At 55.9% G+C, this 15,392-nt stretch overlaps 3 protein-coding genes across 3 annotated transcripts; 2 read left to right on the top strand and 1 right to left on the bottom strand.

The window, feature by feature from the left end:
* The first annotated feature begins 190 nt into the window (after positions 1 to 190).
* BDY24DRAFT_347370 (ras guanine nucleotide exchange factor domain-containing protein) lies at positions 191 to 5,359 on the top strand. The gene is made up of 10 exons (XM_076637646.1): positions 191 to 610; positions 725 to 782; positions 874 to 1,164; positions 1,275 to 2,898; positions 2,977 to 4,087; positions 4,164 to 4,248; positions 4,319 to 4,414; positions 4,486 to 4,560; positions 4,636 to 4,878; positions 4,955 to 5,359. Exons 1-10 carry the CDS (start codon positions 240 to 242, stop codon positions 5,063 to 5,065), a joined length of 4,065 nt encoding a protein of 1,354 aa, XP_076500451.1. The 5' UTR covers positions 191 to 239; the 3' UTR covers positions 5,066 to 5,359.
* Positions 5,360 to 5,426: 67 nt separating this feature from the next.
* On the bottom strand, positions 5,427 to 8,411 carry BDY24DRAFT_377336 (AFG1-like ATPase-domain-containing protein). Its single transcript, XM_076638763.1, has 9 exons — positions 8,159 to 8,411; positions 7,745 to 8,080; positions 7,337 to 7,623; positions 6,915 to 7,255; positions 6,695 to 6,813; positions 6,586 to 6,611; positions 6,400 to 6,502; positions 6,012 to 6,314; positions 5,427 to 5,927 (listed from the first exon to the last, which is right to left on the bottom strand). Exons 1-9 carry the CDS (start codon positions 8,378 to 8,380, stop codon positions 5,538 to 5,540), a joined length of 2,127 nt encoding a protein of 708 aa, XP_076500450.1. The 5' UTR covers positions 8,381 to 8,411; the 3' UTR covers positions 5,427 to 5,537.
* A 436-nt stretch (positions 8,412 to 8,847) lies between these two features.
* BDY24DRAFT_368355 (polynucleotide 5'-hydroxyl-kinase) lies at positions 8,848 to 14,789 on the top strand (the record flags this gene model as incomplete). Its single annotated transcript, XM_076638020.1, has 14 exons — positions 8,848 to 9,741; positions 9,827 to 10,210; positions 10,268 to 10,616; positions 10,760 to 11,586; positions 12,465 to 12,560; positions 12,690 to 12,764; positions 12,809 to 12,964; positions 13,061 to 13,178; positions 13,681 to 13,731; positions 13,798 to 13,842; positions 13,929 to 14,195; positions 14,257 to 14,328; positions 14,409 to 14,479; positions 14,607 to 14,789. The coding sequence occupies 14 exons, from the start codon at positions 8,848 to 8,850 to the stop codon at positions 14,787 to 14,789; spliced, it is 3,588 nt and encodes a 1,195-aa protein (XP_076500449.1).
* Between the last annotated feature and the right edge of the window lie 603 nt (positions 14,790 to 15,392).

Here is a 15,392-nt window from a genome sequence, read left to right as displayed (position 1 = left end):
CATCCTCAGAGCGCTCGATGAGTGGTTATATCAGTCTAGGAACCCTCGGGAGAGGAGAGGAAAGCCCTAGAGACGTCAGAAGAGGAGAGCTGACCTTGCCTCTCCCTTCCTTTTCTGCCTGCCTTTCTCATATGCCCTTCCGTCTAGCTTCCAACCTCTCCCTCGTCTTGCCACAACCAACCACCATGTCACCTTCAGTCCCAGGCCAATCTCCCAAGCGGTCTCGCACTCCTCAACCCATGAAGGCTCCTTCCCATCATTCCTCCTCCTCCCAATCCTCGTCCTCCTCCTCTCACCACCATCCCAACCCTCGAGCTGCCTCCCCCAGCTACTCTCAGTCCTCCTCAAGTGGATCCCTCTCCAACCTCGGATCCTCCAGCACCGTCTCCCATAGGAGACAGACCATCCTCAGTCCGTTCGTGGACGACGAGTTCGATCAAGAGGACGAGGCTCATCCAGTCGAGTTTGTCGAGTCGGAACACGACTTTCAGCCTCTCGGAAACCCAACCTATCTCTCCTTCAGGCGAAGGCAGATCATCAAGGTCTTTAACAAGGATCCCTCAGGGTGGTGGGATGGAGAGCTGGAAGGGAGGAGAGGGTGGTTCCCTAGGTGAGTCGTTGAGGAGCTCGTTTGGTTGAAGGGACGGGAGGGCGTCGAGATGAGCTCAAGGCACGAAGCTAAGCTTTGTGAAGCTAATGTTCTTCCTGTCTCTCTCTCTTTCAGCAACTACGTCAACACTCCTAGTCGTATAGACATCAGCACGGAGCCCATGTCTCGCCAGGTTCGCCTTTTCTCCAAACCAAACTCTCCTGGAATGCAAGCTCGAGAGGATCGACTGACCTCCTCTCTCCTTGCCCTCTCCCTCCTTTTAGACTTCAGGTGGTCAGTCTTCCTCCGCCACCTCCGACTCAGCTCGCTCATGGAATCGTCGACCGTCAGAAGCCAGCAGCATCGCTTCCTCAAGCGGTGTCTCGTCCTCTTCCGCTTGGAAACATCCAACGAATCCCACGTCTCCCCTCTTCAGCTCTCAACCTCTCCCCGGACCTTCCAAGACTCCAGCAAGAAACCGTCGAATGATCCACCAGACTCCCGAATCTATCATGGGTCCCATTGTTCACGCTATCGCTCTTCTGGAGAACGCAGTCGCAGCGAATCGTGTGACGGTGAGTTCGCAGTCTTCGATTCGACGACGCGTCTTCTTCTCGCTCTCTTCCTCCCGAAAAGCCTCCACTGATGTTTTCTGTCTGTCCGCTCCTTCTCTACTCCTCAACAGCACTTCCAACCCTCCACCGCCTGCGTCATCTCCTCCATCCGATCCGTCCTCTCCGCTACGGACTGCCTCACGAAGGAATCGCCTCTCCTTCGAACGGAACCAGTCCTCGCTCGAGAACGGAAACAGGTCCTCTCGGAACTCAGTCGACTCGTCGCTCAAGCTCGAAGAGCCTCAGGTCCCATGCCGAACGAGGGAGCTCGAGGACCCGAGATGTCGTCGATGCTCATGATGTCGAGCGCGTTGTTGGAGAACGTGAGGAGGTTCCTCGACGTAGCGGTGAACTGTGGAGTCGAGCTCCCAGAGAGGAGAGGTCAGGTTGCGATGTCGGAGGAAGATGAGGAGCTGGAGAGGTTGGAGGAACTCGAGAAGACCCCAACGCCTGGATCACCCAAGTACTCAGCAGCTTTCGGACGAGCTTCCCCTGGACCGAATCGACGACTCCAGGCCGCGTTCAGGCAACGAGAACCAGCATCCCTCACTATCCGAGCCAAGAGCATCGCCAACCTTCGAACCCAACATCGAACGTCGGGGGAATCGGAGCAGACGAGCGACTCGGAGGCAGGCGCTCCTTCCCCTCACTACGATCGATCCCAACGCGTTCGTCCCTTCCCTGAGGACGTCTCCCGTCGTCCAGGTCACCTCGCCGACTCCATCGACTCCTCGTCCACCGGTGAATCGTCCTGGGAATCACCAAACGGTCCTCTCACTCCAAATCCTCTCGCCGCAGACGAGAACGGGAACATCGACGCTCTCGCTTCCGTCAAGATCTCCCACGAACATCTCCTCTCCATCGTCGCTGCCTTTATCGGTCACATCCACTCCCACTCCGCCAGCTCCCATCCCTCCTCTCACGCCCACCTCCTCGACGTCACTCGGGAATGCATCGACAACGTCCGAGAGCTCCTCACCGTCGTCGAAGCCGTGTCCTTCCATCGAGAGATTCGAGAGGCTCGACCCATCGATGTCTCCCAACTCGAGATTGCAGGAGCGTCTCTCTACGAAGCTACGGCTCACCTCGTCGCCTCGGCGGAAGCGGTCGCATCCCTCCCCTTCAACAGCACTTCGGCGGATCAGGACGACGAGGAGCGAGCTCGACTCCTCCATGGAGCGACGGGAACGCTTCGAACAGCAGCAGATTGCGTTCAGCTCGTCACTCGATGCGTCACGAGAGACCGAGGACTTCCAGACTACCTCGTTCGACTCGACCAGCAGCAGAGGCGACCCTCCACGTCGGACGAGGTCGACCCGGACGCGACTCCTCGCAGAACGAAACAGGTCGGACAGAGAGACGCCAACACGCTCTCCTCTCTCGGAAGGAAGGCCACGACGATCAGCAGTCTGAGGAAGCAGTACGACGAAGAGCAACTGGAGGAGATGATGGACGGCGCTCGAGTCAGCCAGGATGGAGAGCAGGAGAACAAGGGGAGGTTCGCCTCGGCTGAGGATGCGAACGAGACGACGCCTCACGTCTCCGCCAGAGGATCTCAGGAGTCGACGATCACGTCAAGCACCTCGTCGTCGTCTCAGGCCTTCAAGTCGGCAGTCAGCTCGAGGACGGAGCAGATCAGGAACTCAGGATCGGAGCGAGCAGCCTCTCCCATCAGGATCTCGGATCCAACAGAAGGTTTGTTCTGTTCCCTCTTCTTTCTCGACCTCCCCGTCTCACTCGAGCTCACTCCATCTCTTTTTCTGTTCGTCTCAGGGTCCCTCGCTTTGTCTACGAACTCGACCTCGACCGACGAGTCCCTCCGAACATCGTACGAAGGATCAGACCATGGCAAGGTGCTCGTCAAGGTCGCGTCGTCGGGAGCTTCCTCTCCCGCCTTCGCTGAGGACTCGGAAGAGCGACCGCTCTCTCTCAACCACAAGCCCATCCCTCTCATCCCCTCCGTCCTCCCAACTTCCTCTCAACTCGATTACGTTCGTCCTCGATCCTCCTCTATCCCTTCACGCCCTCAACCCGTCCCTCCAACTCCGATGGCCAAGTCGTCGACGGAAATGCCTTCGACACACTCGGGAGACGCACGACTTTGGGTCGTCAGTCATGACTATCACCCTACGGATATCGCCTACAGCACTGAAGGACAGATCGTTGGCGGAACCCTCCCCGTTTTGGTCGAGAAGATGACTCCTCACGACTCGACGGTCGATCCTTCCTTCCAGGCCACCTTTTACCTCACCTTCCGACTCTTCACCTCTCCCACCCTCCTCCTCGCCGAACTCCTTCGTCGTTACGATCTAGCTCCTCCTCCCGGAATGGTCCTCGGTCCAGCGGAGCAACTCCTTTGGATGGACCACAAGGTCCTTCCCATCCGACTTCGAATCTACAACTTCCTCAAGACATGGCTCGACGTTCACTGGCAAGCCGCTACGGATTCAGTTGTCCTTCCTCATCTCCTCGCCTTCGCAAAAGCCACGATGGCTCAGACTCTCCCAGGAATGGCTCCAAGGCTCATCGAGTCGATCATGAGGAGGAAGGTCGCGTCGAACCTCCCTCTCCCAGGAGCAGCACTCTCGAGGACCAAGAGCTCGGATCTTCTTCGAGGAGGACTTCCTATGAGGGAAAGGTCATCGTCGGTGTCGAACCAACCTCCTCCGACTCCTCTCATCGCCAGGGGACTCATGAACAAACTCTCGAACCAGACGGCGTCGACGACTCTCGGAATCACCGACTTCGACGCGACGGAACTGGCAAGGCAGCTCACGATCATGGAGTCGAAGCTTTACAACGTCATCAAGTCGGAGGATCTGCTTCAGTCTGGGAAGAAGGCTTCGCCGTCGTTGAAGGCCATGAGCACTTTCTCGAACCAGATGTGAGTCGGTTCCTCCTCGCTTCTCTTCTTCGACTTCCTTTCCTGACTCCTCGATCTTCTTCTTCGATTCCTGTAGCACCGGATTCGTCTCGGAAGTCATCCTCAACGAGCTCGATCAGAAGAAGAGGACTGCTCTCGTCAAGTTTTTCATCAAGTTAACTGTGAGTTCAACTCAACCCTTTGCAGCTTCGAGATTCGTCGCTGACCAGGTTTACATCGTTTCCTCTATAGACTCGACTCGTCGATCTCCAGAACTACAGTGGAGCTATGGCCGTCCTCGCTGCTCTCAACGGATCGAGCATCACCCGACTGAAGAAGACGTGGGAGGTGCGTTGCCGTCTTCGTTTTGTCCTCGACTCTGCATCTCTTTTGCTGACTACGACTTTCTCCGTTCTCAGGCCCTACCCAACAAGTACAAGAACTCTCTCCACTCTCTTCGAGCTCTGTTCGATGTCTCTCGAAACCACGCTTCGGTGAGTCCTCTCTCCCTTTTCATTCTTTGATCGTTCACTCGCTAACCCGATGCGTCTTTCCTCTTCTTCCTCCAGTACCGCGCTCGTCTTCGAGAGACCTCCCCTCCCGCTCTGCCTTACCTCGGAATCATCCTCACCGATCTCACCTTCTGCAACGACGGCAACCAGGACACCCGACCAGCTCCTCTCGCTCCCGAAAAAGCTCTCATCAACGTCTCGAAGTTCTTCGGTCTCACCAAGCTCGTCGGAGATTTCAAGAAGTACCAGGTCCCGTTCACCCTCGCCGAGGTCCCAGAGGTTCAGGTCTTCCTTACCAAGGTTCGTCCTACCTGTTCGAAGTCACCTCGTTTTCGAAGCAAGAACTGACACTTCGCTCTTCTTTCGTCTTCTTCAGATCCTCGCCGAGAAGGGATCGGGATCCAGTTCCATCGAGAACCTCTACCGAAAGTCCCTCCTCATCGAACCTCGCTCAACTCGGGATCCCTCCAACCCTTACAGGGTTTAGTTCGACCTCCTCCTTGCTCCCTCTCAAGCTTCTTTCGCATCTCGACTGGCCCGTTCAATCATCTCCCACCATCTACTGCACGCGTTCCTGCACTCTCTCCCCATCCCTTATCTACCGTACACTCTATCCTTTGCTCGTCTCATTATTCCTTGCCTTTTCTTTCTTGACTTTTCATCCTTTCGTTCGCCTCTCGTTTCTCTTTCTTTCTTCTCCGTCCCAGCTCATTGTAGCACTACTCTACCTCATTGACGACTCCCGCTTCGTATTCATTATACGCTACTTGATGACCTCTGCATTCTTTGAAGTCCAGGTGTCTTTCGATGAGGGAAAGGAAGAGAAATCTGAGCGACAGTCGTCAATCTCTCGTTCGACGCGTCGCTTCCTCTCCTCAAAGCTTATCCGCGAGGCCCTCAGTCCTTTTGGTTTACTCTTCTGGTTCTCTCTTGACAGCAACCAAACGCACTAGCATCGATCAACCGCCCTTCACATCCTTCTCTCTCCTCTCTCCAGCAGCCTCAACTCCCTTCCCCCAACTCCCAGCTCGACTTCCCCACTCTCCAACTCCCCAGAAATGACTCTCCTTCAACCTCGGAGCATCCTCCCTTGGTCCCGTCACGGCGGAACCGGGACTGTAGTTCGGCCTCGAATCGTACGAAGCTTCGGAAGCGAAGTCCCCTTCTCCCTCGACGACGAACGAAGAGCGAGGAGGGTCCGATGTTGAGATTTTGGAGGAGGTGGGAGTGGCGGACGAAGGAGTGGGTGAAGGTGATTCCCAGGATCGGACGGCAAGAGGAAGGGGCGTCCAGGGGCGTTGACGGTAGGAAGGGTTGCACATTTCTGTGAGGCGGGAGAGGGCTCGTTTCTGTCGGGGAGAAAGAGAGAGACGTGTTGGTTTGAAGAGTCAGTTCGACGCTCGTGATAGGGAAGAGATTTAAAATTGACTCACGAAAGCGAACCTCTCATCCTCTCCAGTAAAGATCGCCAGATTCGCAAACGTCCCTCCTCCACCAGCGACTTCCTCTCCCTCAGCTTCCTTCTTGCTCTCGATCTTCGCCTTTAGCTCCTGATACTCGTAGAGCGAGACGTTAGGTCTCGTAGGTTCCGCCATTTCCTTCTCCATCTCGGAGAGAGCTTCCAGTTCGAGGGAATCGCGTTCGATGTTGGAGGAAGAGGAGTTGGCGTGGTCTGCGAAGAAGAGTTGGGAGAGAGGGACTTGGGAGTGGATGTGGAGACGGGTGCGGGATTCGTACTGCGAGAAAGAGAGGCAAGGGAAGGACGGTCCGTTAGAGAGTGAGAGGGGTCGGAAGAAGAAGGAGAAGGGGACGAGAACGAACCAGAGCGTCGAGGAGGTTGATGAGACGACGAGCCTCGTTCTTCATGGAGACTCGGATCGGAGGGACGTCGGAGATGAAGATGGTCGAGTAGGTCGAGGAAATGCTGAACAGAAGGAAGACGGGAAGAGGCGCGTCAGTTGAGCGTTCGAGATCGACGCGTCGAAGGGAGGGAAAAAAAAGGCTCACGTGAGATAGTCTGCGGGACCGAGAGTCTGATGAAACCAAAGAAAGGAGGGTGAAGGTCAGGAAGATGGTTTCGGCGACGTCGAGAATAAAGGAAGACGAGCAGACTAACCGTCTCGCAAATCTCAGCAAACGTGAATCGTGCGACACGGCCTTCGTCCGTGGTCGAAGCAGCGGTCTGCTTCTCGACCATCACGGGTCGGTTGTAAATAGTAAGAGTATGGGGTTCAACTGTGAGAAAGACGAAGCGTCAGAGATTGACGCCAGAGTCAGTACAGTTTTGATCGCGTCGCGTCTTCTCCTCATCCTCCCGCCCTCCCTCCTTCACTCACCTTTCCTCCCCGCCACCTCCGTCTCCCACCTCTCCTCAAACTTCTTCTTCTCATCCTCCCCAACACCCCAACTTCCGCCCCTCAACCCCCGCACTCTCCCTTCCTCCTCCTCGTCCAACTCCCTCCAGTCCCTCCCTCCATCCACCTCCAGAACCTCGCACCTCCCTCTCAAACATGCCAGGAACCCTTCCATTCTCTTCCTCATCACTCCCTGCGTGTACAGATCCTCCGGAACTCGATTGGAAGTCGACAGAACGACTCCTCCTAGCCGCCAAAAGTGAAGGAGAACGGATCGGAGGAGATGCGTTGAGGGAGGGTCGAGGAGTTGGAGGTCGTCGAATCTGACGAAGGTATGTCGTTTTAAAAGTCAGAAGAGCGCTTTCAAATGAGTACAGGACATAGAAAAGACTTTGAAAGCTCACAAGATCAACCACCCTTCATCCTTGATCAACCTCTTCGCGACCCGGAACGCAAGCTCATCATCCTTGAACGGACTGCTCACGTACGCTCCTCCCCCGTTCGGCTGAGCCAACCCATGTCGAATCTTGGGTCTCGGAAGAGCCGACGTAGGATCGTCGAACGCGCCGGAAGCAAACACGGACTTCCATCCTTTCCTGACCGCCTGAGCTTGAGCTTGGGAGTGGGATTCGGGGGAGAGACGGAACGAGAGGGATTCTTCGTAGATGAGGCGGTAGATGTGAAGAAGGAACTGATAGAGGAACGACCGAGGACGTAGATAGATAACGAGCGAGGATGTGAGCTTCGACGGGCTGAAACGGAGCGAAGAAGAGAAGCCAAAGCGAGGGCTGAAGCGACGACTTCCAACTCACCGAATGATAATGCCTCCTCTGTTTCCCCTCCACCTCCAAGTTCTCAAACAGCATATCCAGCAGCATCGTCTTCCCACTTCCCGGGGGTCCAATAAGCAACACACCTCTCGGGGAAGGAAGCAAAGACAGTTCCTCCTCGATGGATAGCACCCGAGCGAGTTCCATCGTTTCCTCCTTCTGGATCTCGGTCTGTTCCGATCTTCCTGAACTCCAAGGCCACCACGACGACGACGAGGAGGAAGAGTCTTTGGGTAGCAGGGGAGGACGAGGTTTGGAGAGGAGGAGGAGGTGAGCGGGAGGGGTGTAGAGATGGAGGAGTCGATGGAGAGCTCGGAGCTGATGAAGAGGGAGGACGGAGGTGGTCAGATTAGTAGATCGCAAGAGATCGGCTGAAGGAGCAAAGATGAAACTTACCTGGACTACTATACGGACTTGAGTGTCGTCCCATTTGACTTCGCCTGAGTCGACTTTTGAGCGGTAGACTTCGAGAAGGTCAACGGAAGGGAGGGAGGATCGAGCAGGAGGAGGAGAAGGGCTCGAAGCTGAGCTTGAGCGTCGTTGCTGCTGTTGTTTTGACGCGATGGATTGAGGAGAGAGAAGGGCGAGAGCTAGACGATGAGGACATCGTACGAGCATCTTTTTTTTTGTATCCGCAACGAGATGGGAGTTGGAGAGATGAAAGAGGACTAGATCGGAGGGAGCCCTCGAAATGTTGAGCTTCGAGCTCACCTTCCTATTCGCTCTTTCCTCCCTGAACCACCTCCTCACAGTCGGTCTCTTTCGGACTTCTGACTTTATACATATCAGCCCGCGGCAGCTTCTGGAGCACAGCGCTTTGTCAGGAGGAAACGAGGGGTCGGACGCGTCGTCTCGCTCGAAGGGCCGATGAGCTTCAACTATTCGCTCTCACCGAGCTGGCCTGCAAGGTAGACCGATTTTTTTTTCTCGTGGCTATTCCGTAGCGATATCAAACAGCCTCGAAGATCAAAGAAGGAGGAAAAACAATGGGAGGAAAGGAGGTCTAAATCTATGTTTGGTCTTTCAAGACTTCAGCTTTTTCGAGCTCAACACCTTTCCTTCCCCCCAAACGACGACCTCCCAACATGTCCGCTCCCGCTCTCAAGAAGAGGAAAAAGACTCCGAAACCTACTCCTATCCCTCCTCATCAACCTCAACCTACCACTGTTGCTTCAACAGCAGCAGTTCCTCCTCCTCTGAGCGCCATAGCAGCTCGAAAAGCAGCGGCTCTCCTCCTCCTCTCCTCGACTCCTTCCTCCTCCTCCTCCTCCTCCTCTCGCGCCGTCTCAACCAAGGACAACGACTACGATGGCGACGATCAAGATCAAGAAGCTCTCGACATCCTCAACTCTCCTGTCCCTTCTTCACCCTCGTCGTTGTCGTCGTCGTCGTCCAACTTCTCGTCGTCGTCGCTGTTGAATCCTGAACCTCTGAGCTTGATGATGGACGGAGAGCTCGTCTCGCTCGGAACCAGTCGGCCTACAGCTTCAACGAAACAACAGAGGAAAAGAAAAGGAAAAGGGAAAGCGGTGGCTCGGTACTGGGATGAAGATTTGCCCGAGATGGAGACGCAAGGGAGAGGGAGGGTCGAGTTCATCGGAAGAGGAGGAGAGACGAGAGGATGGAGTCCTTCGGGAGGAAGGGTTGGAGGCGGGTTCGATAGGGAAATGGGAGAGTCCGAGGAGGAAGAGGAGGAAGAAGTTGTTTCAGAGGTCGAGGAGGTCGAAGAGGACGAAGAAGGAGACGAGGAGGAGGAAGAAGAAGAAGAAGGAGTCCTCACTCCTGGACGAGCTGGAAAGAGGAAGAGGGACAAGCTCGCCGCTGCTGCTGCTTCCTCCGCTCCTGGAGGAGCCATGTCAACTTTCTTGCCTTCGTTCGGGAAGAACGTGGTTAGGGTCGAGGAGGAGACGTTGAGGAAGGTGTTTATGGACGTGGAGGAAGGCGAGGGAGCCGTGTTGGTTTCGTTGAAGGAGGGAGAGGTGAGCTTTGACTTCTTTCTTTCCTTTCCTTCTTCGTCTTCGTTTGGGCCCTCTGACAATTTTGGTTACTTTGCATATCTATCAGAACCTCATCTTCTCCGGTCTCTGCCGTCTCTACCCTGTCGTCTCGTCGCTATCCGTCCTCAACGCGACCCTTCACCCGTCCTCCTCTTCCTCGTCCTCCTCGGCCGCCAACCAACCTCCAACTCCTCACCCCGTCTACGCTCCCACCTGCTACCCTCTTCCCGTCATCACTCCTTCCACTTACTCCTACGCTTCCTCGTCAACACCGTCACCGCTCCTGGAAGCTCTCGGACTCGACTCGGAAGAGGAGGACGACACCTTCGTCGCTCGCTTCCTCGTCAGAGAGCTGAGAACAGGTCTGGAAGGAATGGGAAAGGCCGTTCCTGGGTTCGAAGGGATCTGGAAAGGAGACGAAGCTGGTTGGGGAGTCAGAGGTTTCCATCCTGTTAGTCGAACTCCTCTTTCGTCCAACGAAGCTCGAGCTCACCTCTCTTTTTCCCAGATCCTCTCCCAATCCTCTCACCTCCCTCACACCCTCCCACCTTCCTGGCTCTCCTCCCTCGAAAACTCCCTCCCTCGCCTCCCTCGCTCTCTCCAACCTGCCTCTGAACCCAACGACTCGGACGATTCAGACGATTCAGACGAGGAAGAAGAGGAGGACGCGTTCGCTTCCTTCACTGCGTTGATCAAGGGACCCAAACGATCTGGAAAATCGACGTTCGCGAGAGCGTTGGTGAACGGGTTGCTGGATCGGTATAGATACGTTGCTGTGCTGGAGGCGGATCTGGGACAAGGCGAGTGGGGAGTGGAAGGGAGTGTGAGTTTGGTGGTGGTTGAGAAGGGGATCTTAGGTGAGTTGGCGACTTCTTTAACGCTATCTTTGAGTTTTGGAGGAGCGACGAGGGAGGAAGAGCTTAGGGAAACGAAGAGAGGCTAGCAGAGTCGAAGAAACCGAACTGACTTCGACGCGTCGCCTCTCCCTCCTTCCCTCAAGGTCCACCGTTCACCCACCCCTCCATCCCTCTCCGCTCGCACCACATCGGTTCCCCTTCTCCTCGTTCCAACCCAACCGCCTACCTCTCCGCCATCTCCAACCTCCTCGAAACCTACCGTCTCAACGTCCAATACCCCTCCTCCTCCTCCCCTTCTTCCTCACCGAACGACGACCGCAACACGTCCATGATCCCCCTCGTCCTCAACACGCAAGGATGGGTGAAAGGACTCGGGATGGACCTGTTGAAGAAGATCGAGGAGATGGTCGGCGATCGAGTCGAATTTGAGTTTGAGGTTGCTGGAGGGGAGGACGGGAGTTGGGAAGGAAGGATCCCTGTGGAAGGTGGATGGGGGAGACTGAGAGGGAAGGAGTACGGGAAGGCTTTGGCTCGAGCGGAAGGTCGATCTGGGGAGGATGAGTACGACGATGCGGAAGTTGGGGAACAGGAAGGGTTCAGGTCGTCGTACGGCCAAAACAACCAAACCAACAACAACAACGGATCCAAAATCTCCCGCTACATCCTCCTCCCCATTCCTCCTTCGACCCAATCCTCTCGCTTCACCCCCTCAGACCTCCGAACGCTCTCCCTCCTCTCCTACTTCCACGCTCGGTTCCAATCCCCGCTTTCCTCCTCCAACCACCACCACCACCACCTCACTCACAACTCCATCCAACCTTCCCCTCTCGCCACCTCGTGGGATTTCACGCTTCCTCTCGTAGCCAAACGACCTCTCACGCTCGATTGGACCTTGGGACTCGACGGGATCTACCTCGTTGGACCTGGAGCGGAGGAGGTGGAGGAAGAAGAGGTGCTGAGAGCGTTGGAGGTCAGCGTCGTTGGACTCGTTTCCTTAGACGAAGACTACGAGCGTCCTTCTTCGAAGCCAACGACCACGAAGGGTCTACCACCCTACACTCGGTCCCTTCCTCCTCCTCCACCATCGACGTCCTCCCTCTTGGGGTTCGCTATCGTTCGATCGGTTCCCAACCTCGAGCTCGACGACGCGTCCTCTTCCAACCCGTCCACCAAACTGGAACTCCTCACTCCTCTACCGAACTCACTTCTGGCGCGAGCGAGGGTGCTGGTGAAAGGGGAGACGGAACTTCCTGTGGCTGGAATGGTGGATTGGCGACGAAGGGAGCAGGGGGAAGGGTGGGAGGACGTGCCGTATCTGGAGGAGAAAGGAGGAGCGAACGGAGTGGTGGGTGGAGAGAGAAGGAAGGTCAGGAGGAACGTTGGGAGGAGGGGATAAGCGCGGGGTGTGGTTGGTTTATCTGGAAGATGTTTTTGAAGTTTCAACAAGGGGAGGAGGCAGGAGGAAAAGACAGTCGCGTCGAAGTTTGGCTTTTGGCGCGTGAAACGAAGAGGGGGTGGGCTTCGCTTTGTCGCTCTCACTTTCTTTCAATTCACTTGACAGCCCCCTGAGTTCCGTCCCGAAACCCTTCTTTGGCTTCCTTTCTTCTCTACAGAGAGGGCCTCCGAAAAAACAGGTTTCGTCTTTCGTTCTTCCTCTCGTTTCTCGTGTTTGACCTCGAACGCTCACCCACCCTCCCTCCCTTCTCTTCTCTTCTCTTCTCATCTCTTTCTCATCTCATCTCTTTCTCACCTTCTCTCTCTTCTCGATGTATCGCCCACCACCCGCTCCTCATCGTCCCTTCCGGCCTTACCCTTCCCACCCTCACCACCTTCCTCCTCCTCCGACAGCAGCGACTCCTCACGCGCGCTACATCTGCGACATCTGTGCCGTTCAGGGGCAGCACTTCAAGCGGGACTGTCCATCGTGGAGAGAGTGGAAGAGAGGTCAGTACAAGAGGAGGGCAGGGGAGGAGAGTGGAGAGTCGAGAGTTGGAGCGTCGAGCTGACTCTCGTTCTCTTCTCTTCTCTTCTCTTCTCTTCGTTTTTGTTGGGTTGATTTTTTCGTCGGAGTAGACAAAGCTGCTAAAGACGAGTATCAGAATAGGCGATCTTCGTTGGTTCACGGGAGCGGTGGAGCTGGAGGAAGAGGTGAGTTTCGACTACTTGCTTCTTCTCTCTTCGTTTTCTGACAGGAAAAGCTGATTCGAGACTCGATTTGGATTCCTCAGGCTTCCCCAGAGGTGTTCCTGGATGTTCACAGCGCTCGTTCGACGGAGGAGGAGGAGCAGGAGCAGCAGCAGTGGGACCAGGTCCATCTCATCATCGACTCTCTTCCAACTCGTCGAACGGTTCGTCTCTTCTCTCTCTCTCTCTCTCTTTCTTCCCTTCCTCTCCTTTCATCGCTCTCCTTCGAAGCTTATCGTGTTCTCCTCGGTCTCTCACAGCTCCCAACCCGAACCTCCTCCCCTCCAACCCCTACACGCACCCTCGTCGACCCTCTACTTCCGACGCACAAGCACAAGCACCACCTTTTCCTCCTCTCTTCGCTCCCGCCGATTGCTGGTCTCCCGGAGGCGACGAACTCGACTACGAGCTTGAGGAGGCTCGTCGATCTCGGGAGAGGAGGAAGGACGAGGAGAGGCAGCTTAGGAAGGAACGGGAGAGGGAGAGGGAGAGGGAACGATCTCGACAGGACGAGAACGAGGATGACGAGCAAGAGGAGAGTGCGTCGAAGAGGAGGTCGTTGAGGAAACGAAGGGAACGGGAGGAGGAGGAGAGGGAGAGGGAGAGAGGAAGGAAGAGGGAGAGGAGGGATAGTGGGTTGGAGGAAGGTGAGTTTTCTTTCGTTTGCAAGGCCGAGGAGGGAGGGAGAGGGAGGAGACGCGCCGAAGCTGATCGTCCTTTCGCTCTTCACTTCGCAGGGACCGTCTCGAGGAGGCGAGATGGTGGCAGTCGATCTCGAGAGTCTTCAGCAGCAGCAGGTTTGCCCATCTTCTCGTCGTCGTCGTCGTTGAAGTAGAATTCCTAGCTCGAATCTGAGCTTTGGAACCCTCCTGCCTTTCAGATCGAGGACGACGACCTGTCTTGCCGGAGAACAAGATTCGAGCTCGACAGGGTGAGTCTCAAGCCTTTCTATACTCGCTCGAGCGGAAGACCTAACGTTCTCTTTGTATCGGAGCAGGCTTTCCCTCAGAACGCTCGCCAAAGAAGAATCGACGACCTCGAAGTGAGTGTTCGCGTTTCGTCGCGTCGTTGTCCTTCTCTCTCTCTCTCGAACTGACCGTTCTATTTCTTCTCGTCTGGCTCTTTCAGGTCCTCGTCTTCCTCAAGACTCCCACTCGTCGACGACGTACGGTCCTCCTCGACCTACCTCTCCACCCACTCGTCCTCTTCTCTCTCGAATCCACCGAGCCGAGGAGCTCATCCAAGTCGAGTCCCAAGTCCAGAAGAACGCCGAGGAGAGCTCCAAGAACGCTGGAACCTACACTGGCCCTTCTTGGAACACTGGGTTCAGCCACTACAACGAGAAGATTGGGCTTAGGCAGAGGATGGGATCGTTGGACAACAAGGGTGGAGCGAGTGAGTGGCACTCGTTCTCGTGGAGTTCTTCTCGAGCTGACCGTGTGTTGTTCTTTTTCAGGCTTCCGAATCCCTGGCGACGACGATAGATCGATTCCTTTCGATGTGATTGGGAAAGTGGATCCGATGATCAGTGAGTGCTTTCGCTTCTCGTCTTCCTCTTCACCTCTCCTGAGCTGACTCGTCGTTGGTTGGGCTTTGGCTCCTCATCAGACCTCACTCATCAACGACAGCACGACGCAGCTCAGAACTTCTCCTCCTGGCCCGTCGGAGCTATTGAAGGAGTGAACATCCCTTACCGACCTTGGAATCCTCAAGCTCCTCCTCAAGGTGCGTCGTCGCGTCTTCGTTTTCGTCGCCTTTCTTTCGCTCACCGAACGCGTCTCTTTCTTTCTTCGCCATCTCGTTCAGTCTTCCAACCTCCTTTCTACTCAAACGGCAACGTCTCACCCATCAAGTCGTGGAAGAACGCTCCAAGGGAACCTCAAGAGGGAGGCTACGAGATCGAGTACCCGTCGGGGAAGAGCAGCTTCATCCCAGCCGACTCAGGTTCTCGACCTCTCCCTCCTCTCGAGCACGGTCGCCTTCTCTTGAGAAGGGACACCTACTTCCCTTCGTACAGCGACGAGGAGGAGGGTGCCGACGACCTCGAGGGCCGAGACCGAGAGGTTCCTTCAAGACCGTCGTCGGACGCTGGCAGCTCCGTTTCTCATCGACGAAGAAGCTCGGAAGAGGAGGAGCAGAGCTCGAAGCCGGACGAACCAGCTGGAACGGAGGATTGGGATACGCTCAGTATCTGTCAGGACGATCCAGTCGAGTACCGCTCGGACGAGCATCAGCACGAGGATGGAGGACGAGGAAGAGGAGGAAGAGACGACTCTCCTTCAGATCGCTCGATGGGCAGTCACTCTCCCTCTCCCAGACGAGATCGAGATCGAAGCGAGAGTCCTCTCGGAGGAAGATCACCCAGCAACGCTCTCGGGATCGATCTTCGTCCTGGTCACTCCGACAGCGCCCTCCCTCCCCTCGGACGCGTCCAAACCCCAACCCAGCTCGTTCAACCCTCCTCCCGACTTCACGACGACCTCCCTCCCATCTCACCTTCAACCCTCGCCACCCTCCTTCCCGAATCCGTCCCCGTTCGTCGACTCATGCTCAGCATCGCTCGTCCTCCTCGACTCTCCTCGTCCCGAGCTC

This window comes from Mrakia frigida (genome assembly GCF_051309035.1).
Source record: "Mrakia frigida strain ATCC 22029 unplaced genomic scaffold BDY24scaffold_3, whole genome shotgun sequence".
Lineage (NCBI taxonomy): Eukaryota > Fungi > Basidiomycota > Tremellomycetes > Cystofilobasidiales > Mrakiaceae > Mrakia > Mrakia frigida.
The sequence above is the reverse complement of the archived record's forward strand: the minus strand, read 5'-3'. Positions and strand labels throughout refer to the sequence as shown.

What these genes read in the sequence shown, in the direction of transcription:
- BDY24DRAFT_347370 (XM_076637646.1), top strand. Translation starts at nt 240, where the DNA reads ATGAAGGCTCCTTCCCATCATTCCTCCTCCTCCCAATCCTCGTCCTCC. An exon ending in GATCTCGGATCCAACAGAAG is followed by an intron (nt 2,899 to 2,976) that starts GTTTGTTCTGTT and finishes TGTTCGTCTCAG; the next exon opens with GGTCCCTCGCTTTGTCTACG. An exon ending in AGCACTTTCTCGAACCAGAT is followed by an intron (nt 4,088 to 4,163) that starts GTGAGTCGGTTC and finishes CGATTCCTGTAG; the next exon opens with CACCGGATTCGTCTCGGAAG.
- BDY24DRAFT_377336 (XM_076638763.1), bottom strand. Translation starts at nt 8,380, where the DNA reads ATGCTCGTACGATGTCCTCATCGTCTAGCTCTCGCCCTTCTCTCTCCT. An exon ending in TTGCTGAGATTTGCGAGACG is followed by an intron (nt 6,612 to 6,694) that starts GTTAGTCTGCTC and finishes TGGTTTCATCAG; the next exon opens with ACTCTCGGTCCCGCAGACTA. An exon ending in AGGATGAGAGGTTCGCTTTC is followed by an intron (nt 5,928 to 6,011) that starts GTGAGTCAATTT and finishes TCTCCCCGACAG; the next exon opens with AAACGAGCCCTCTCCCGCCT.